General features: G+C 38.7%; 1 protein-coding gene across 3 annotated transcripts; it reads left to right on the top strand.

Moving 5' to 3' along the window:
* Positions 1-252: 252 nt before the first annotated feature.
* LOC125690866 (solute carrier organic anion transporter family member 1C1-like) lies at positions 253-22,964 on the top strand. Of its 3 annotated transcripts, none has more exons than XM_048939612.1 (15): positions 258-404; positions 3,618-3,763; positions 4,847-4,988; positions 5,101-5,233; positions 6,422-6,552; positions 6,826-6,972; positions 10,930-11,028; positions 11,823-12,062; positions 14,440-14,604; positions 15,012-15,207; positions 17,580-17,745; positions 18,647-18,828; positions 20,202-20,266; positions 21,187-21,304; positions 22,123-22,964. In XM_048939612.1, the coding sequence occupies exons 2-15, from the start codon at positions 3,653-3,655 to the stop codon at positions 22,343-22,345; spliced, it is 2,118 nt and encodes a 705-aa protein (XP_048795569.1). In that variant the 5' UTR covers positions 258-404; positions 3,618-3,652; the 3' UTR covers positions 22,346-22,964. The 3 variants fall into 3 exon arrangements, with proteins under 3 accessions (XP_048795588.1, XP_048795569.1, XP_048795579.1); XM_048939622.1 differs by lacking the exon at positions 258-404 and adding an exon at positions 2,143-2,360; XM_048939631.1 differs by lacking the exon at positions 22,123-22,964 and having other exon boundaries at positions 253-404; positions 18,647-18,734; positions 21,187-21,300.
* The last annotated feature ends 353 nt before the right edge of the window (positions 22,965-23,317 follow it).

Below are 23,317 nucleotides of genomic sequence, written 5' to 3'. Positions count from 1 at the left end.
GGGCCTTGACAAACAGGTTCCCAGGGCTGGACTGAGGTGCAGCCAGCTGTCAGACTGGTGTCTGGCTTAATAGCCCAAATCAGGGCAGGTGTGTACTGCTGATGTGCTCTGCCAGCACTTGCAGTGGCTGTGGCTCACCTTACTGAACTGCCTGTAACAAGGGCCCACTTCCTCCCCTGTCCCTTTGCAGCCACCACCTCAGGATGGAGCTGTGCTGGCAGGCATGATGGCAAACGCTGGCTCAGGTGCCAAAGTTCAGTTTGCAAAAGCCACAGAAGATAATTTCCAGAGCAGTGCTGAAATTTTCTATGGTGGGATTCATCTCCTGACTTTCTGCTGTCAAAATCCGATCTTGCTGCCTTGCTTCACAGCCACATCTGGAGTTCATTTCATCTCACTCTGAAGTAAGTATCTAAAATAGAGCAAAGAATTCAGCTTTGGAAATACTTCTTTTTCCTCCTGTGACTAACTGGCTCATCCCAAGGGGTCTGCACTGAATTCATGCTGTGCTGCCACTCCTGTGAATCCTATAATTTGTGTGTGACAATCACAAGAAATGACATACCCTTTATAGATAAAACTCTTCATTTTCAATTTTGAAATTCACTTACAGAAGCAATGATGGGAAATTTCGGTGTGCCTCACTTTAAGAAATGTGCTCTGCTTTCTCTCCACATATACAAAGGGCTTGCAATTATATTTCCAACAGACCTCTGTTCTTCCACCTGGTTGCAAGCTGATGATAGTGAAAATAGGGGACCACTGCTAATGTTTATATATGGCTTTCCTCAAACTTTGCAATGTGCTGATAGTTAAAAGCTGTCTAAATGTAGATTGCAATATGTGCAGCTTCAAATTATCAGATGAAGCCAATTCTGATTTATTCTGATGAATGATTCTAAGAAATTATTATTTTTTCAATAATGTTAAAGGACAAAGCACAAGGAAAAGATAACTCTTAATCTAAATAGAAGTATGATATCAGTTTATTTGTAGTCTAGGATTAATTGCACTTCCTGTATTCTAATATCTTTTCGGAGAAGAAATTTCAATTCATACATTCTTTCCTCATGTTAAAACTGTGTTAATTAAGTCAGAAATTTATTGCTAAGAGTCTAATGAGGAAACACTGCGATTGAAACTAGTGTAACATTTTTGGTGTTGTGTATCTTGTAATTCAAAGGTAGAAGTGGGCTGAGTTTTAATCTGTTGATTATCTGTGACATGCTAAAGGGTAGAGTCCCACTGACAAAATGGGAAAGTCAAAATTTCAAAAGAATAAAACCAAGACCCATAATAAATCAATAAATATATAATCATCACCATAAATGCCAGAAAATGATACTAATTCAATAGCAAGTGTGAATATATAGTTAAGATGATTGCATTTAACTACTAAGCTCCAAGGGAAAACAAAACCTTGTGCATTTATGAGCTCTTGAGAATGTGTTGCTAAAGCCTGGAAAGACTACCTAGATCAGATTTTTTCCTTTGTGCTGTACAGTTCTGCTTTAACGAAGAAAATCACGTGACAATTTTGTGCTTTGAGCTCCACTAGACATGAGAACAGATTTTGTGTGTGTGCTTGGTTAGCAGGTGAGAATTGGGCTAGCACATTTTTTCTGTGTGGTCAGTCTGCAGCCAGTTTGTCATCCTATATTTCTTGTTGGCACCTGCAGGAACTGCCTATAGCTATGTCAGGTAGTCTTAATAGTAGGCAGGCAATCTACAATGGGAAGCTGTGATTTCCTAAGGGAATTCACCTCTCATTCGGACATGAGGGCAGCACTCTTGCACTTCTGCATCAGGGTCATGACAATCAGGAGCCCATACCAAAAGCTGTCTGATGTAAATGTGCAATTCATGTCCTCTTGAAGAGGTAATTCATCTTTTAGTATCTCTGCTGACCCTCATCAAAATCACCAGTAGCTGCACATCACTGAGGTTGCAAGATACAGCCTCCCTCTCAGAGCTCTTTTACATGAGCTGAGCCATTCCATGGTTAGGTGGTAGACAGTCACCTTTGGAGAAGTGCTTAAGCAGCGTTAGTGTTTAGGCTCTTAAAGAAAAAAAAAAAAAAGGGAGGAAACAAGTTGTTCCTCCTGGTAGAGGCTGGCACAAGTAGCATGCAGGCGGGTAGGCTGCCAAAGGAATGATAGCACAAGAAACCCGCCTTCTTTTGCAAAGCTGTGGGAAACTTTTGCAATCACCTTAAGAAGGAAATCCAAGGTTTAAAAAAATGTTTTGGAGTGCTCCATTCCTCTGAGTAGGCAGTGCTTTTGCTGTGACGTTGCACTGGCTTCCAGCCTGAGAGCCCTAGGGCGCAGGAAAGAAACAGCCTGACGCAGAAGTGACACACAGTAAGTTCTCTCTCTGCCTCTCCCTCCCTCTGTCTCTCTCGCTGTGTGTCTCCTCTCTCTCATTTCCTTCTTCTGTTTGTTTGCTTGCTTAATTGCTAAGCACCATTGCACTGCAGACAAACTAGGATTTGTGTACATCTTGGAGTCACTAGGCTTGAAAGAGATTACATAAAGTGCAACAACCGAACTCTGCAAATTAGAGTTTTTAAAAGGATAAGCACGGTGGACTGTGTGTTGCTTTATCTCTTTGTAATAAAATTCTTAATTACAATTAATTATTATTTTAAACACACATTTCTATAATTCTTCTGGCCTCATTTAATTTTAAACAATGCTAGTGTTAATGATTCACTCTTTGTCAAAGTTCAGATTTTTATCAAGTGGGCATAGAAACTGTTTTTTCATTAGGCATAAGAGAAGATGTGTTTATGCAGTTTAAGATTTGCTTAAAGTAGATTATTATCTGCAAGTATAACATTAAATATTGTGAAAATAAAACCACGTGACTGATTTAAATATTGTTTATTTAATGGAGACAGGTCTTTCGCAAAGTTAATCATCAGCAAAATATAAGTCAATAAAGAATATGTTTGGTATAGAGAAACTTGTCTTTCAGCTACTGCCCTCTAACAACTGAATTAAGTCTGAATTCCCACACATAAATTATCTAAAACTTCTTTTTCAATGCTTTTTGATTTGCAAGCTGGTAAAGATGATCTAAGATCAACTTTCATATAAATGATCCCTTTCATATAGCATGGATCATTCTGAAATTTATGTGTGTGATATCTACAGTCATTTTTGGTGGTTCCTCCTGGATTAGGATTTAGAATTGAAAGCTACAAAATTGGAACGAGAATGTTCCTGACACTTTGTATCTCTGTATTACATAATAGTGCCTATTTGCTATCAGTGGGAGAATTTTGGGGGGGACATTGGGTGGCTAAGAGAATTTTTACTTTTCTGCACATCTGTGGACTTTCTCATGGAATCCAAACTACTCTGGATGTCTCATCTGGGAAAATTGCACAGGCCAGTTGAGAAATTTCTATAGGTCAGCTCCAGGAAAGCTGCCATGGCCCTGCAGCCCACACAGTCTAAAAGCCCACAGGACACCCAAATGGCTTCCATTCAGGGCTCAGCTGGCCTCCAAAACCTTCAAGAGGAGATCTTTGATAAGTTCCTAGAGGAATTAAACAGACTGGAATATATAAGGTGTCAGTGTCCAAGATATCATAGTGATATTCTTCCAAACAGGAAGATCAAGAGATCAGATCTACAGGAGGGAAACCATGGACAAGATAATCACCACTGGCAAACTTAAGGACAAGCCATCTTTCCAGGACAGCAGTAGTGCTGTGGCTCCTGCCAAGGTTATGTGCCATAACTGTTCAAAGCTAAAGGTATGGAAAGGAACCTTCACCATGTATTTTCTTTAAAATACTGAAATTGCCAAAGTTCAATAAATTAAGTATGGTAATGTTTTATACTACATGATTTGGAAACAATGCTGTAGGATATGTTTCCTCAGTACAGGAAAAACATAAACCTGTTGCAGCACATCCAGAGGAGGGCCACGAAAATGATCCCAGGAATAGAACACCTTTGCTCTGAGGACAAGCTGAAAGTACTAGGGCTGTTCAGGCTAGAGAAGAGAAGGCTGCAAGGTGACTTGATAGCAGCCTTTCATTATCTAAAGGAGAGCTACAGGAAAGAAGGGGACAGACTCTTTAACATGGTCTGTGGTGACTGAACAAGGGGAAATGGCTTCAACCTTAAAGAGGGTAGATTTAGGTTGCATATAAGAAAAAAGTTTTTTACAGTGAGGCTGGCGAGGCACTGGAACATGTTGCCTAGAGATGTGGTTGATGCCCTGTCCCTGGAGACTTTCAAGGCGAGGCTGGATAAAGCCCTGGGCAACCTGATCTAGCAGTGCATGTCCTTCTTTATGGCATGGGAGGTGGACTAGATGACCTCTAAAGGTCCCTTCCAACCCTAAGAATTCTATGATTCCAGGCACATAGAAATCAATAAATGTTTTCAACAGTTAAAAGATAAGGTCATGTTTTACTAGCAAATTAATTAAATATGTGCTATAAGCAAAACAATAGCTGCTTAAGCATCTTTTTGTACGTATTTTTCAGAATAGGAGAAGTAGAACTAATTAAAACATTCCACAATCATAATACCAGTAATAAACAGCTTTTTGCTGCAAATTTTCCCTAAGGAAGGAAATACCTAAAACAGTAAAACAGTATGTGGTAAAAACATAGCAGGTGCATGCCAACTTTCATTTCCATTGTAGTTGAAGAGGCTTTGCAAACAGTCCTGAAAGTGAAGGTAAAATCTTCTGTTTTAATTTAAAAATGGCAAGGACTTTTTCATTACAAAATTAAAAAACAATGCACTTCATTTTTCTGCTGCTGAGGAATTAGTCGTAAAGAAAAATGTACTGTTTTCTAAACTCAGTTATTTTCTCTCTTCAGATATTTCTTGGAGCTTTAGCTTTTTCCTTTTTTGCAAAAGGATTTTCTGGAAGCTACATGAAGAGCATGTCCAGTCAAATTGAAAGGAGATTCGAAATCTCATCATCAATATTTGGCATTATTGATGGCAGTTTTGAGTTAGGTATGTGTACTGTTTTTGAAAATGTAAAAAGAATACTTCTTAACATATTTTACTCCTTAAAATCTTTTTTTTTCCCTCATAATATTACTGATGATCTCTCCTGATGATGCAGGTAACTTAATGGTAATGGTACTGGTGAGCTATCTTGGTCCAAGAGTTCATCGACCGAAAGTAATTGCTGTTGGATGTCTCATCATGTCATTAGGAGCATTTTTGTCAGTGATGCCTCAGTTCCTAATGGGACGGTAAATATGGAGAGTTTTCATATTGTCCATGAATTCACCTCAACCATATAAAGGGTTTGCTTAATCACACATCTGACTTGAGAATCATGGTTTCTTCTGGATGTGTCAGTGAATTGCAGTGAGATCTTGGTGGAAGAGGTTTCTTCATCACAGAGTGTCTATTATTTTCCACTGAATTCAGGAAGATTAAATATCTAAATACCCTTTCAGATCTAAGCTGCTGTACTTACATAGCTATCAAAATCAGTTCATACCTCTAATTCTTCAACATCCTCTGTGAATAGTGGTTGAAAATATAGCTCCTCTGTCCCTCAAAAAATAAAATCATTTCCCTGTGCTTTTAATTTATCTGTTCTTTAGCTCCAAGACCTGTATCTGTTATAAGGAGATCATGAAAAGAATTATATCTTTGGAGCACTGTTCAGAAAGCAGCCATGGTCACTACTCTGTGAAGTAGCAGCAAAACTGTACTGCAAGGGATAGCATAGACCAGAAGCAGATCAAAGGAAATTTCTGACTTAGCCCAAACCTGTAATCAAATTCTGAAGATTGCCCACTCTCTACAACACTGAGCAAAACACGGTGGTCATGGACAGCTAGCTATCATCCATCAAAATATTAAAGCTTAGAATTCGATTACAGAGCCAGATAGAATATCAACTCCCCATTTATCCCAGTGCAGAATGAATATACTCGAGCTGGTTTCAATTTAATTTCCTCCAGTAGGGGCTACTTAAATACAAACTAGCACATAGGTTTTGTGGCCTGCATTAATCTCTTTATAGGCAAAGACTGATTAGTATTGCATTCTGAACCTACTAGTTTTAAATTAACACAGATACCTCTATGTTACCCATCTGTCACGTAGGTAAGAAACCCAGGTGCTAGTATGGAAAGATCAACACGATTGTATGTAGACTGATGTGGACAGACTCTGAATGTGTCCTTCAGTATAAAGAATGATCTCTTAAGCCAAGGAATAAGCTCTGTTTCTCAATAACTTGAGAAAATACTGGTCACTTTTCAAACAGCTGTGAAGATACCTTTTTTTCAGTGAAAGTGCTAGAAGTGAGTGGTCTCCACTCTGCCTCTGTGTGGCAGGAACCCCATGAATGCAAGGCTTATACATGCTTTCTGCAAAACATAGTCTTTGATATGTCAGTAGTATTTTACACAGTTGTTTTCCAGTTACAATTATGAAAGGATAGCAGTTACTGTGGACAACTCATCTACAAGTGTATCAGCTTGCTCCCCAGCATCCTCTGTGGACCATTCAGTTTCAGATGCTACAGAAACACCCAGCACAATGAAAAATTCAGGTAAGCTAAAGCTCTGATGTTGAATCCCTCATTTTATGCCCCCTCTTTTTTTGAATTCCCTTCCTCTACTTGTCCCCACTCGATACAATTCTTTTTTTTTTTTTTTAATTGAAAAATGTAATAGCAAAGCCCTTGCTAGGAATCATGACATATACAAACCCACACAATTATGAATGTATGTGAATATGAAAAACATTTTTATGTTATTTTTCTGTTGCAATAATGTACTTTCAGAATTATGCTCACAGAAATGTAAATATTTATGGCCTGCAGGATGTGAAAAAACATCTAGTTCCTATCTTTGGCTCTTTGTGTTGATGGGGAACCTTTTACGTGGAATTGGGGAAGCACCAGTTATGCCACTGGGGGTTTCGTACATTGATGATTTTTCTAAAGAAGAAAACTCAGCATTTTACATAGGTAATATGTGTATGAATGATTTTTATGTTCAGCATTCTTTTCTCTAACATTTTTTAGCCAAAAAAAAAATAATCCATTTGCTCATGCTCGTAAAAAAACCTCTCTCTCTGATGTGTCCTAGATAATTTGTGTTGAATAGGGACAAAAAAAGCAACAAGAAACAGATCTCATCTTTGTCTTTGAAGAATGTTTATCAAACTCTCCTTTTGCTTTCCTTGTGTGACTGCTACTAAATGTGCTAATTTTATCTGTGATGGAAAGAAACATAGTCAAATACTAAGTTCTCCAAAGCGAAATCTTACCTTCCTTAGCTGGCACCTCATTTTCAGTACCACAGCTTCAGAGAATAAATTCTTCCTAGTGGTGAGAGAATTATCTTTCATCACAGTAATGAAAGCATGTGTTTCAGAAGTTTTGATCTGACTTTTTGAAATTTACAAGGAATAAATTTCCTAATGAAAGCCTTTTATAGTCACTGGTTACCTGAGGAAAAAAAAATAAAACCTTAGAGAGGGTGTTGTAACAAATTCCTTCTAATGAACATTTTGTTGTTGTTTTGATGAAAGATAGTTTATTGCTCAAGACAGAAATACTTACACCCAAGCTAATTTATTTATTGCCAAATTGATTTCTTGGTATTTGCATGTGACTGAGAGAGCACAAAACTGCTGCCTGAAATAAGCTTGGTGAAGCTGGACCAGTCATAGAGATAAAGAGACAGTTTCAGGAAGAGCTCAGTGAGAAGTACTACTGGGTTAGGTCACTGCAGATGTTTTTAGGGGGAGAGGATATAGAGGTTGCCCAAGGAGGTTGTGGTTGCCCCATCCATGGATGCATTCAAGTCCAGATTGGGTATGGCTCTGGGCAGTCTGTTCTAGTGGTTGGTGACTGCCCATGGCAGGGAGGGGGTTAAAACTAGATGATCTCTGTGGTCCTTTTCAACCCAGGCCATTCTATGATTCTGTGATTCTATGAAAATGGAAACACTGTAAAGGAAATTGACAAACCAGAAGTTCCACTCAATAGTTATCAAAATACTTCTAATTGCCTCTGTGCTTCTGATTAAATGTATTTTTAAAACTTCAGCTGAAATTGACAATTGACAGTAATATAACCAGACTTGCTATAGAAGGGCAAAGAAAAGTAAAGATTATGTTTTTTAAAGTTATCTTACAGAATTTAGCAGAGATTATAGCTTGGGTGTAGAAGTCTCTGAGACAGGAAATCGATTTTTTTTTTTCCCCAGTGTTGCGGAAGTTGAACAGACCAGCAAGGCAGAGTTTGAGGCTGAGCAACACCCAGGAAATCCTATGATTTTAAATTGAATTTACTGAGCTCTTTGAATGTATGTAGTTCTACCAGGTTGCCAACATAGTCCTGAGGTGGTACAATATATTCCGTATCTCATAGAGAAAAACTATCTTGCACAGGGTCACTGCTCAGTATGACTATGAGGTACAATTATCCTTGCCTATGTGCTACTGGCTTTCAACAGGAGGCAGTAATATTGGATTACTTTGTTCAGAGTGTCACTTTTGGTGGAGTGATCTTTTAAGCTGACTGCTCTGATGGAGTGGTTGCTTCATAAATACTCCCCCACACTAAGCACTTAACTTATTCATGTATTTTAAGATTTTTGAATATTTCACTTCTGTTTAGGTACCTAGAGAATTGCCAATATATATGTATGAAGATCTGGCCTATACCAATAACGTTTCATTAGCCATTTTTATAAATGAATTTTTGAGTTTATTTGAAACTCAATGTTAATATGATTAATTAAGGGCAGTAGCAGAGTTCAAGATGAAAATGTAGTCAAGTTATTTAATTCACCTTCATTGATTTCCCACTGACAAAGAAGGTTTGAATGAAGGGAATTTCATCAGTGACTTGAGAACTAGTAGATAAACCTGTACCTGTTGAGCCTATTATTTCAGTAAAAATATATATGAGGCCAAACATATGCTACAAATTTTAAAACTGATTATATTATTCATCAATAAAAGGAGTTGACTAAGCTATGTAAATATACGGTGAATGACTAACCGATATGTGTGAGTGATTTACTGTTTGTTTAGTCTGTTTATTAATTACAAAGGGTAAACACAAAAATGTGATAAGAAAATATGTCAATGAACTAATCTGGCTTTGTGTTATCATAGTACAAGCATATTAACTTCATGAAGTTATTCTTGAATTTAAAGATTACGTGAGTGTAATTAATCTAAAAGCTTCAGACATATGCAAAGTTATTGCATATACACCTCTTAATCTGTTATCTTACAGTATCTTAAAGAAAAACACTGCACAACATTTGGCCAGGCCATTGGTATGGATGTGCCTTTTTTTAATCTGTTTATTTTAGTAATTTGTCACTGAGTATTTGAATTTTGGAGATAGCTTAAATACTTCTGAATATTAAGATCTTCCTTAGACTAAAAGATAAACATAAAGAGCTAACTCCAGGCTTCTGGTGTCATATTCCTTTTTCTACTGAGGTCAGTAACTTTGGTTGTACCAGAATTTAATCTAAAAGGCCAGATCTTCCAATGAAGTTAAATGAGAGATGTAAATGAAATCAATTTGCAATTGGAGCAATGAACAAAAGAGGAAATATTGTACAGTTAAATTATATACTAAAAATTTATTATCCAAATCCTTCATCACAAGCTGAGCAATCACTGCATTCAGAAGAAAGTTTGCAAAACAAGAGAAAAATCTCTGCAGTAGAAAATACAGTAGGATTTACAAGGCATGTTGCCAACCATGGGCAAGAGCTAACAAGCAGATCAAGAGTTCCTTTTTTTTCAGAATAAAATCAAGCCTTCTGAAACTTCTGATATCTCCCACGTGGCAATGCTACTCTAGAATTCAAAAATCTGAATAACTGAGTGTTTTTTGAAAGCATTACCACCTCATAGCCAATCTTGAACTGATCAACATAAGCAGGGAGGAGACCTATGCTTAAATTATTTTGAGGATGTTTTTGTTTTCTCCTGATTGCCTTGGTGGCCATGTGCCAGGGTATTTGCATACCCTATCTTCAAAATGCAACCCTAGCTTATAGGTGTGTACTAGCCTTTCAGCTAATTCAATTGCTTCCAGGTGCAACTATCTTTTTCTCCTGACCCTGTGATATCCCCTCTCTAAGCAGAAGCCGAAAGGGAAACAGGAGTCCCAGTGAGGCCAGCAGCGACGCTGAAAGCTGATTTTAAAGAGGTCATGACCTGATCACTAGATTTATTGATATTTTTAGAGCTGTCTAAGCACCTATTAGCACAACTGTTAGCTGATTTATTCATTCTGGTGCTTCATGAATCAACAAAGATGCTGCCTAATGGACTTTGTTGAAACACACGTCTACTGATATTTCCTTGTTGTGTTGCCTGATGAAAATTTTCTCAGGATCTTGTGTATAATCTCATGCTCACGCACTCTTAGTGTTCCTCCCATGTGAATGTGACTCCCAGCTGTAAAAATATGTGCCTTATACGCACATAATCAGGGCAAAAACTGTTATTTAAAATTAAACCAAGGACAGAACAAAGAGAACAGGAAAAAGCCTTGAATTCTACAATGAAATAACATCATGCAGATTGCAAATATAGTTGCAAATATGCTTATGATACCTCTGGCAGGCCTGGAGTTGCATGTTCATTAATTAATGGTCATACACTGAATGATGCCACAGTGAAAATCTGAAATTAGAGAGGAATAGGGATAAGAGTGGTGTTCTCTTTCTTCCTGTTTCTTCTACAATCCTTGTCTTGCCTTCTTCTTCACTGCAGCTTATGAGTTTGGCCACTTATGGTTCATTTTCCTACCTGCCACTTAGCATTTTATGGTGAGTTGCCCCCTCACAACTGTACCTGCCTCTTTTGCCTCTCTTCTCCTCTCTTCAAGTGTGTGTACCCACCACGCATTCTCACTCTCCTGCACTGCTCCCTTCCGTTGCAGGTCTGGTGAGGTCCTCAGGAATGTTTGGGCCGACTTTGGGTTTCCTGCTTGGATCTTTCTGTGCCAGCCTCTGGGTAGATATTGGTGTTGTGGATATCGGTAAGAAATGGTGAGGTGGTGCATTAGATGTATGCAGGAACCTGCTTGCTAGGAAGCATGTTCCCAGTTTACTGCTCCATAAAGGGGAGCTCTCTCTCATAAAGGGAGAGTTTTTCTACTAAAAAACTGATGTTATTTCCATTTTAATATGTACAGCACTGCAGTGTGACTGGAATAGCCCTTACTTTAAGCCCCTACCCCCACTGTAGTAACATTATGAGCCTCTTCATACTCTTGTAAAAGCCCTTGCAGCACCCTTGCTGCACAACCAAGAAGAAATGGGCAAATTTTCTCTGTGCTTACATTTTTGATGGCAAAAAAGTATGTTCTAAAAAACACACAGTAAAAATGGGTAAGAAACCTCATTTCTTTGTCTAAATCACTTTCATGATCCCTAATCCTAGTGAAAATGTGAGGAACTTCAAGGAAAGCTCTTAAGCTTGGGGATGGAAGAAGGAGGGAACAGAAGGAGATTGAGAAAGGGAGGTTTTCTTTTGGTTGTGAAGGGCTCTGTTGCTGTCACTTATCCCACAGAAAGTGCTAAAAACATCTGTACTTGCACAAGTGCATAGAGTGGAGCAAAGAAATGTCATCATGTGTATAGATTAAGATATTGGCATGTCTTATGACTGTCTGGAATAGATTTGATACAAGCTGTATTTCAGTTCCTCATGTTCTTCATGTGAAATGCAAATGCCTTTATTTCTAAATAGCATATAAAAGGATGTGTATAAACAGTTTAATTATTCTGCATGATATTCAATCTCTTTTTCCTGTTTTCCCACACTTTACAGATGCTATTAACATAAATCCCAAGGATACTCGATGGGTTGGTGCCTGGTGGCTTGGATTGCTCATCTGTGGAGCAGTGAACTTCATTGCTTCCTTACCTTTTTTTTTTCTGCCTTACTCCTTAACAAAAGAAGGAGAGGATGAGAATCCAAAGAAGATCAGTCATCTGCCTGTTCAAGGAGATCACTGTAAAACAGACCCCCCAGCTCAGCCAGAGTTAAAGTTCTCTGAGGCAGTAAAAGGTGAAAGATTATTGCCCAAAAGTCTGCATGTAAATACTCTCTCAGGGGTTCATTTTGGACTAAGCATAAGTTTGTAAAACTTCAGCAAAATGCAAATTTTTGTAATGCAAATGGTAAACAGAAATGACTTCTCTCAATTGCTATGCTATTGCACTATTAATTATTAGTATTATTAATTACTAAGGATGTGTTTCAGTCACAGATGAAATCTGCTCTTATGTCAGACAACTAGAAAAAGCTCATACTGTTGCTTTAGGCGTATTCTCAGTTCAATCCAATGGCTATCATTCAGCTATAATCATGACAAAGTGAAAAACATCCTGTCATTTATGAGCTGGCAGGATATTGTTTACCTGTGGCCAGCATATGGGAGGGAAACAAAGGCGGATAACTGGGTGGTCAGGCCCAGCCGGCATGGTTTCATGAAAGGCAGGTGCTGCCTGATCAACAACATCTCCTTCTATGACCAGGTGACCCAACTAGTGGACAAAGGGAAGGCTTTCGACATAGTCTATGAGATTTTAGCAAAGCCTTTGACATTGCCTCTCCATACTTTGACAATACTCTCCCATTAGTATTCTCCTGGGGAAGCTGGCAGCTTGATACTTGGACAACTTTTGCTGTCCAAGCTGGATGCTTGGACAACTTTGCAACTTTACACGCTTTGCTGGGTAAAGAACTGGCTGGAGGGCCAGCCCCAGCAAGTGGTGGTGAATGGAATTAAATCCAACTGGCAACTGGTCATATGTGGTGTTCTCCAGGGGTCAGTATTGGAACTGGCCCAGTTTGATATCTTTATTGGTGATTTGGATGAGGGGATTTGAGCGCACCCTCAGTAAGTTTGCAGACCATAACAAGCTGGAAGAAGATGTTGATCTGCCTTAGTATGGAGGGCCCTATAGAGGGACTTGGACAAGTTGGATCAATGAATGGAGGCCAGTGGGATGAGCTTCAACAAGACCAAGTGTTGGGTCCTGCAATTGGTCACAACAACCCCATGCAACACTGCAAACCTGGGGCAGAGTGGCTGGAAAGTTGCATGGAGGAAGAAGATTCAGGAATGTTGGTTGACTCTCTGCTGAATGTGAGCCAGCGGTTTGGTGGAGGTGAGAAGAAGGCCAACACCATCCTGGCTTGAATCAGAAATAGTGTAGCCAGCAGGACCAGGGAGGAGCTCATCCCCCTGCACTCAGCCAGCCCTGGTGCAGCCATACCTTGAGTACTGTGCTCAGTTTTGGGCCCCTCACTACAAGGAAGGTGCTGAGGCCCTGAGAAAGGCCTCAGAGGAAGGCAACAAAGTTGATGAAGGGTCTGGAATGCAGGTCTTACAGGGAGTGCTTGAAGAAACTGGGATTGTTCAGTCTAGGGAAGAGGATGCTCAAGGGTGGCCTTATTGCTCTCTACAACTCCTCTAAATGATTTTATGGTGAGGTAGTGGTTGGTCTTCTCACCCAGGTGTCAGTGATAAGATGGGAGGTAGTAGTCTTGAGTTGTGCCAGGGGAAGTTCAAGATTATATATTAGGAAAAAAATCTTCAAAAAAAGAGTGGTTAGGCATTCAAACAGAGTGTCCAGGGAAATGGTGGAGCCACCATCTCTGTAGGTGTTTGAGGAAAAGGTAGATACAGTACTTAGGGACATAGTTTAGCAGACAATATTGGTGGTAAGTGGGTGTTTAGAATAGATAATCTTAGAGATAATCCTTAAATATTCTGTGATTATAAGGGTGTAAGTACTACAGTTGGAGGAATTTCACTGAATTCATGGTTTCTGTGTATGACCTCAGTGATGCCGAGTTAATTTAGTACACACCAGATCAGGTGCAACTGCTCATGGCTGTACTCAGTCCCCTATTGCTTTAATTGGATGCATGCACGTGTAAGGGAGGGGCAGGACATTTTCTGTTAAAGTGCCTTCAAGTGTGATTTATAGATGATAGACTATAAACTCAGCGCAGGTTTTTGTCTTCACTGTCTTAATTTTATTGATGTTAATGCTCCAATCAAGGATCTCAGGAAATGTTCTAGCCTTTGCTTGGGCGACTCCCTTTTTCTGAGTATCAACTGCTTGCAGGAAGTTGGACTGATGACCTTTAAAGGTCCCTTCCAAGTCTAAGGATTCTATGGTTCTATAATCTAGGATTTCTCTTGCCCAATCCAGCCTCCACCATACCATTCAGTCTTGATGTGTCATGCAGTAATAGCATTATAGGTCAAATGCTGGCAAGGGGAAACTCTCACTTGAACAGGTTTTGATTGCCAAAGAATTACAGTTTACAGTACAGACATTAATTAAGCTTAGTTTTATAGTCCAAAGGATGCCAAAACAACTCTTCTCTGTGTTTAGCAGGGTGTACAGCATGTACCTCTCCATTGCAGATTTCCTACCAACTTTGAAGAAATTGTTTGGAAATCCAGTTTTCCTGGTGTATGTGTTCCTCACCATTCTGCAGTATAATTCTCTTGTTGGATTGATAACATATGAGACAAAGTTTATGGAGCAGCAGTTTAATGTATCAGTGGCAAAAGCCATCTTTCTAGTTGGTAGGTACATGGCCTTATTTTAAATTCTAATTTTGGAAAGGAAGTTTTCTTTGTGTTTTGTATAGGTTTCTATGATGATCTTCTGTGAAGTTTTTGGTAAAAAAAAGTATGTAGAGATGTATTATTTTTCCACTATTTTTTGAAACTGATGAAATTACCATCATTACCATCATATTGCTCATTTTCCTGGTCTACCTAATTTAGACAACTGGAGGATTATTAGCACTGGATGGATCTTTTTGGCTGATGCTTTTTAAAAAGACTTAGATTGGGATTATGTCTGTTTCTGTGAACAAAAAATCCCACACAAACTACAACAACATACAAATGGAAAGATATTTCTTCTAAAAAGAATGGTCTGTTCAAGCAGCAGCAGTTAACACCTTTCTGTTACCTTTTATTTGCAGGTGTGATACTTTTACCCATTACAATCCTGGGGATGTTTCTGGGAGGCTATCTGATCAAGAAATTCAAACTTCACGTAACTGGAATGGCAAAGTTTGCATGCATCTCCTTTATAGTAGCATATCTGTTAAACCTCTTGTACTTTATGTGCAATTGTGAGGTGCTTCAGCTGGCTGGTCTCACAGTGCCTTACTCTGGGTTTGTATTCCCCTGGATTTCTGTTTGTTGCTCCCTGTATCATGCAGAGCATGGGGCATGTACTTGTCTTCCTCTACTCTCATAAATTAATCTGAGTTTGTAGTCTCATCTGGACTATAAACCTTCTAATCTAGGGAAAATTTGAATTTGGATGAGTTCAAAAATATTACCTGTGTATGTATATGTCTGTTTAAGAGAATGAATTTTCATTCTAACTGAAGGTCTTCCACTTGTGTCAGTCATTGTGTTTTCCACTACAGTGGAGCTACTGTGATTATACCAGTCTTGTTCCTTTGCAGGTGATATAAGAAAATCCTAGATAGTGAAATAGACTTGTCAAGATGGAAGGATACCTAGTACCTAGTACCTAGGGCTGTGCAGAATGCTCTGATTTTGTTTTTCAAATTTAATTTGAGTTGGACAGTTCCTTCTCAAAATTGTTTATTGCCAGATGTCGGCAGCATAGAAGACACAGACACAGAGACACAGAATTGTTGGAGTTGGAAGGGACCTGTAGAGATCATCAGGTTCAACCTCCCTGCAAAGCAGGCTTCCTACAGTAGGTTGCACAAGTAGGCATCCAGGCAGGTCTTGAATATCTCCAGAGAAGGAGAATCCACAACCTCTCTAGGCAGTCTGTTCCAGTGCTCTGTCACCCTTACTGCTGTGAAGAAGTTCCTTCACATATTGGAGCAGAACTTCCTGTGCTCCAGTTTATGGCTGTTTCCCCATGAACCACTGAAAAGAGGTTGGCCATGTCCCTTTGACTCCCACACTTAAGATATTTGTAAGCATTAATAAGATCACCTCTCAGTCTTCTTAAGGCTGAACAGAACCAGGTCACCTAGCCTTTCTTCATAGGGGAGATACTCTAGGTATCTCCCTTTATTGTCTTTGTGGCCCCCTGCTTAGACTCAATATACTCTTGTATGCTAACAGATGACTAATTAAATTCATCATAGACAGTTGAAATTTTTATACTCTATTTAAAAGCTTTAATTTAAAGCTTGTCCTTGCTTCCACATAGGGAATAGGAGATAAAAAGATTGTGGAAAGTGGCCCCTATAGTAGCTTTGCCTCTAGAATGCACCATCCTCTAGATAAGCAGTTGCCAACCTGCATGGGTAGTTAGTTGCCAGCCTTTCTTGGTACTTGGAGCTACTGACCTGCTTGAGTTCATCTTTTCAGCTGGGAGGTGGAAAGTGACTCTGCCAGGATGATATGGTGAGCACACAAATATTTCCCCTCCCTTACCAGGACCATGGCTGTGCATCCTGCATTTTTCTGACTGTAGCAGCCTACCACAATTGCCTACTGTTTAAAGTTATTTCAGTCAGGTCCAACAAATTTCAAGGGATTTTAAAGGATTAAACTGAATCCAGCAGAGCTTGCTAGTTTTTCAGTTCAGACAGAAACTCAGGCCTGTGTTTTGTTTTGTTTTGTTTTTTGAAATGGAGTCTATGTTCAGAAGAATATCTAGGTGTTTTGCAAAACCTAAAACCCAGTTCAGCTCTGAGGCTAGTTACATAAAAGATATCAGATGTTTGTCCAGCAGAGATACCTATGGTTGAACACATAATCCAGTACTCTTATTTTACTTTCCAAAATATGTAGGATAAATGTTACTCACTTGAGAAGTGTTTTGGATAGAGGGATAGGTAGAAAGAAAAGGCAAAAGGCAAAGAAAAAGTGTTGAAACTTTTTCTTTAAATGGGGAAACTCTACAAAGCAGAGGTGATTTGTTGGTAGCGAGCTCCCAATGCTTTCTGAAAATTGAGCTCTTCCACCATGTTCTCAGTATTTCACTTTATACATTCTTGATTCTAGTCTTCAGTTAGTTTGGGTTGTTCCAGCTGCTAAACAAAGTCAGAGCTGAGATGGAGGCAGCTACTATCAAGAGTATCTTGCTGCTGTATTTTTATGTAGTTTTTTATTACCATTTCCAGTACTTGGATACAGTATGATCTTCCCTATTGCTAGGGGCAAGCATAGTCTACATGTGATAAGAGATTTTAAGTACAGTGATTTCGTCTGAAATCATTGTAATTGTACAATTTCAGATGAGGTTTCAAATGAAAAAATAACATCTAGTAATTTCTTCTAGCCAAAAATACCTGCTGTATGAATTCCATACCTTTTCAGCAACAGTCTGTAAAAATATTAACAGATGATGAAAAATATCAAGAGCAGTTTGGTTTAGTCAAAATTAGCTGTGTCTCCATACAGTAAATTCGCTCTTCTAGATGATGGCAGGTATCTGTCCATACTGATTGTTTAACGTTCCCATCATTTCCCCTGCCTACTCTCTTGTATTTAGTTTAAATATTTAATTTTAATATTTAATTATTTTATTTCTTGCTCTTTTTCTCCAGGTTTAAACAACTTTCCTCCCCTAAAAACAGTTTCACGGCCAGTTGCAATGCTGACTGCAGCTGCAAGGTGGATCAGTGGGATCCTGTATGTGGGGACAATGGCATCACTTACATGACAGCCTGCTTTGCGGGATGTAAATCGTCAACTGGGATGGGAAAGAATATGGTAAATGTAAAGATAAATGATTGTACAGGCAATTGAATTTCTCAATACATTGTTTTTTGGCCTAGTGATTAAGAAATCCTGTAGACACATGTCCATGTTTAGTTTTGTAGTAGAAATTGAATGATTGAATTGTTGCAAGTTTTTAAAAGAGTTTTGGTGAGATAAGTGAGCTACTCGGGCAAGACATGAAACATGAGGCTTTTGCCTTACATTTCTTGATCTTTTTAAAAACTAATTTTCTTCTCAGCAATAAAACTGTGAATTTGGCTTTACGTTTCTCACTAGATCTTTTACTATGTCCATGTCTTCTGGCAGAAGCAGAATTGTCTTCATATAACAACACTGAAAAGGCAGGCAGTATTTTCAAACAACATACTGTTGCATTTATAGCCTTATTCTCTTGCTTCATTCACTGCAGGGGACTTGACTTTCAAACTCATGTCTCTTGCTAACTTCAAAAGCTATGAAACAGCTCACACTCAATTCAGCATCAAATGCTCTTTTGGATACATAGATACCCTGATTTTTAGTGTTCATTATTGTGTTCATATTGACATTTTTTATTCATACTTATGTACTTCATAGGATCCCCGAGCAGAATGGATGGATAACAGTTCACATCTGGATTTCACAGCTTTTACTCATCTTCACTTTATAGAGTGCTTTCATTCCTAGCAATGGAATGGCTGAAACTAGAATCACAGTTGCTTTGTGTCTCTGGAGCAGTGCAAAGTGATTTGAGCATACTAATGAACTTGCACATCAGTCTGCAGAGATTACTAGGAAGGTCCTCTCACTATAAACAACAGACTGCCTGTTATGGAGAGTGAAAAATCTAGCTACTAAAATCATCCTGAGTCACTGAATTCTGATTAAATGACTTCTCATCTTCTCCTTTCAGGTGTTTCACAATTGCAGCTGTGTGGAAGGACAAGAGCATGGACATGGCAATGCATCTGCAGTTTTGGGACAGTGCCAAAGAGAGAGCTGTACCAAAGCATTTCCCTATTTTTTAGCATTACAGACTGCATGTGCATTTATTTTAGCCTTAGGAGGCACTCCTACATACATGATTATGTTTAGGTGAAATACTTTACCTTACCTTGACCATAAAGCTTGGGGAAAGAGAAAAGGAATATACCATTTGATAAGGAAAATACCATTTGTTTCCTATTGTGAGGACTGTCATGTTGACCACACTAGGGCTTTGTATCTTTCCCTAATTCCAGTTTAAGGCTGAGTTGATACTTTGGTAATGGAGTGGGCAAGCCTCATGCTGACATTTCACTTCTGATGACAGAGATGTGTTTAACAGAGCAATGAACCCAAAATGAGTATGGTGTTAAGTCATGTCCAAGGTGACTATGCTGTTCACATTACCCCAGATAAAGGCAGACACCTTTGTAAAGCCTTATTTGCTCAGAATGTTTTACGTGTTGTGAGAAACCCAGTACTCCCTCTTATATCAAGACAGACATGAACAGATTACAAACAGAACAATGTCAGCAGCAATAATTTTTTATTTTTATTTCTTCAATTGTAACACAGCACTGCTATTTTATTCTCAGAAGAAAAGACAGTGTTCTGTACCTTTTGCGTGATAATTTCTTTCAGTTATGCTTATGGGTGAATTGCAATCATCAGCAGTCTGTGCACATGGCTAGTTAACCGTCTTTCCTAAGCTGCTGATTCTTTTTTAGTACTTCTGGGTGCAGACGTTCTTGCTGCTTGCCTGGTTTATGGACAAGGCTGGGCAAAGTTTCCAGAATACTAATGTGCATAATGAGAAGCAATTAATGTTACTGATGAAAAGATGATGAACTGGTGTAGTTTAAATTCCTGTTCAGCCTGGCTGTGGCAAGCCCCCTGCCTGCTCCTGTGCCAGATCAGTACTCTCTGCTGCTTTTTGTGAATTCTTCTAATTCCTCCGATGGACACAGTCTGTATCTCCACTGGTAGCAATGAGATGCTTTTATAGCCAGGTAACTCACTTCCACTTACAAAAGCAGATAGCTAGGACGGATTGCACAACCTCATTATTGCTGTCTGTTTGCCACTACTTGGTACAGCCCCTTCAAAAGAAAAGGCAGCTTCTTGCAGCTGAACTTATGGAACAAACCGACTACTTCTAGTTGTTTCACTTCAGTTTTCCTGTGCATCCTCTCCCAAAGATCATTGTAATTTTCTCTCCTTTGGCTTAAGAGTAGTTTCTGTAAGTACTCCCAACTATTTTGATGGGAGTTTATCCACTGAAATCAACAGAAGGAGACTTAACATCTGATTTATAACTTTGGTGAACATTTTCAATTGGTGTTGAGTGAGCTCTGCAAAGTTAGCCACATTACTCTTGCAGTGGTGCACATGCAGGTGATCACAGCATAGCCATCAGTTTAGCTGTATTACTCTGTTGCTCCTCAAAATGTGAAAACAGTGTGTTATTTTTGTTTCCTTTGCAGATCTGTTTCACCAGACCTGAAATCCTTTGCTGTCGGGATCGAAACTTTAGGTGGTAGAATACTAGGTAAAACTTCATTTCCTTGTGTCATTCAAGTAGGCAGTCGAAAAGATAGATCAAAACTAGGCAGTGCAAACTCCTTGAGAGCTAATTTTGAAGAACTTTAATCGTAAGCAGAAAATACATTTCAGAATGTTTGGAAGAGCTAGCTATATGTTTCCTGGTATGCAATTATGTATTACGATTATCTCACCAGATCTTTTTCTGTGCAGTGAAGGAATTAGTCAAGGAAAAGAAAGTGTATTGAACTCTTATTTATTTGTTTTTTGGGCACATCTATCTAAGCATGATTAGTCTGGATGTTCTGAATTTTGAAATCTCCCCAGTGAAGAAACACCCAAGTAGTCATTTGGGTCTTTCAGCTGAATGCTGCAGGGAATCAACTTTGTGCTTTCATAAAAAAGTTTTCATAACAAAATCACATTATAACTAGAATCTTACTGATTGTATTTAAGCATCATAGCTATCTAATAGAGAATCTTTCAGTGCTGCATAAGTAACACACACTGCATGATTGGTTTTGATCGAGAGTATGAATGGAGCTCTTGACACTGTGCCAGCCATTTTTTCATTTGCAAACTGACTGAATAGATACATGAGTGTACACAGATATTAATGTATGATGACATGTAATTTCCATACCAGGGACTGAAAATTTATTTATATTATTTATTTACATAATTCTAATAAAATACCATTGAAGTGGGATTAGCAACATTCTCCCTCTCTCCCCCTCACCGCTGTATATAATCTTCTTTAGATACTTGTTTAAAAGTTTTCAGAAGTCTTCTGCTCTCAAAGCCAGGGCAGGATTTTTTATCCCATTCTAGGTAGCTATAATTCAGAAACTCTGTGATTAATTTTTTCCTTTCTCTACCATAATGTTAATGAGAGCTGAAAATCTATCATAAAAATTTTCTTTGCAGGTGGACTCCCAGCCCCTATTTATTTTGGTGCCTTGATAGATGAGACCTGCTTGAAATGGGGGACAAAAAGCTGTGGTGGATCTGGGTCTTGCCGAATATATGACACAAAAGCATTCAGGTAAGCTAAAGTCTTCAGTGAGTGATTAGGAAATTGGCTTCTGAGGCAACTTTGACCAGTAAGAACTGAAATACATTCTGTACACAATAATTTTTTAATAAGCAGGTTAGGATACCGAAGCACCAAAATCATGTATTTTAAATAATCACTAATAGATCAAATAAGCCATATACATTTAAAAACCAATAGAATTGTATTTCAGCCTGGGTTGAAAAAGACCACAACAATCATCTAGTTTCAACTCCCCTCCCATGTGCAGAATCGCCAACCACTAGACCAGGCTGTCCAGATCTATATCCAGCCTTGCAAGTCTAATATATGACATTGCTGTGAACTCACATCACCAGAAGAAGTTCCTTCAATGAAGACCTAGTGCACTGAGTAATTCTGCAGTGCTTTGAGTTTGTAAGAGACTAAGGAACAGTACGGTAGTTACAGCACCAAGGATACTTCCCTACTTTTCCTCAACAGTCATTTCTCTGATTCCTAACGGGTAAGACACTTCACCAAATTTACCTGGGGATGGGGAAAGGTTGGGCGAGCAGGCAAAACTCATCATCTGCTGAACTTTTCAGAGAGGAGATATTTCCTTGAGGAGTGTAGGACCAGATTAGGGCCTGTCTGAGACTGAAAATTATGGGATTGTTTGCTTTGTGCTTGTCACTTCCCAAAAAAATGGAAGGATACCTGGCTGGGAATAAATGGTTTGGGTATCCTGGTTTTTTCGTTTGTTTGTTTTATTTTGTTTTGTTTTTTTCCCCACTCAGAAGTGGCAAATATTAATATAAATGTATTTTGTCAACTTTTTTTTTTTCTAGAAATGTCTATCTTGGCCTCATTGCAGGACTGCGGGCAGGGTGCTGTGTCCTATACATGGTGCTCTGTGTTTTAATCATGAGACGCTTCAAAACAGATGACAAAGAGATGACAGATACTAAAAATGCAGAAGAAACAATCAACAAAGAACCAGTTACGGTGAACAAAAAAGAAGCTCTTCCAGGTGCAAAAACCTCAGAAGAAAGTGAAGAAACTTGTATGTGAAAAGGAAACAAGGCTTTTTCTTAACTGCCTAGTTTTCAATTTTTCTAAGCACAACAGGGGTCTACCTGACTTCAACAGCTGGGCTACATTTGGAGGTTCAAAAAATACCTTTGAAATGTTGACTTTTAAGTTGTTTCACCCTATTCTCTTCTTCTCCTTATCTGAAAAAAATAGAGGGAAAAGGTTTTCAAAATTTAGGGAGACTCTTCCATGCTTGTATTCCCAGTCCTTTTCTAGTTTGCCTGTAGGACTGATCAGGTTTTTTCAGTGTCGTCATTTTGATTATAATTGAAAAATTAAAAAGATGAAATCTACAATAAGCTTATTTCCATTTTTACCATCTCTATTCCTAGTCCAAAGTCTCTGGTGGCTTCTATAGTGTGGTTCCTTGTTACAGACTCGGTCCTACAGTCCTTGCTCAGGTGAGAACCCTATGGCTGCCAGTGGTCATATGAACAAGAACTGCACAGAGACTCTAGGGTTTGGCTTGAACACGTTTACAATCAAAATGGATTGCAAACAGAAGAAAGTAGTGTATTAATTTTGCAGCACATCTCAGTCCTAAGTTTGAGTAAACTTACTGTGAACTGATGCAATAAATTGATAGGTATTAAAATTACATTGCTTTATTGTTTTTTGTTTGTTTGTTTTCATGTGTGTTTCTAAGGGCATTTTTATCCCAATAGCCACTGCATTTATACCACAGGTATGTAGATTTCCTTCCTTGTTTAAAGAACTACCAGCAAGCCTTGAAATGTAGTGCTGAAAGCTTGCAGTTTCACAGAATTCAATAGGTAGATTACTTCAGGGATTCTTCACATGACATGGCTATTTCATCTTTCATGAACCATCAGCCCTGTATAAGTGCAAGCACAGAAATTGGGGAAGGCCTGATTTAGTACCTGCTGAAAGCAGGTTCTTCATATCTTGTCCCTGGAGATGAAGTTGCACGCATTTTTTTGCTAAAAGGCA

This window comes from Lagopus muta, chromosome 1 (assembly GCF_023343835.1).
Source record: "Lagopus muta isolate bLagMut1 chromosome 1, bLagMut1 primary, whole genome shotgun sequence".
NCBI lineage: Eukaryota > Metazoa > Chordata > Aves > Galliformes > Phasianidae > Lagopus > Lagopus muta.
The sequence above is the reverse complement of the archived record's forward strand: the minus strand, read 5'-3'. Positions and strand labels throughout refer to the sequence as shown.

Excerpts from the sequence above, each read along its gene's own strand:
- LOC125690866 (XM_048939612.1), top strand. The coding sequence starts at position 3,653 with ATGGACAAGATAATCACCACTGGCAAACTTAAGGACAAGCCATCTTTC. Across the intron at positions 6,973-10,929 it reads AAACTCAGCATTTTACATAG|GTCTGGTGAGGTCCTCAGGA; the intron begins GTAATATGTGTA and ends CTTCCGTTGCAG. Across the intron at positions 12,063-14,439 it reads GTTCTCTGAGGCAGTAAAAG|ATTTCCTACCAACTTTGAAG; the intron begins GTGAAAGATTAT and ends TCTCCATTGCAG.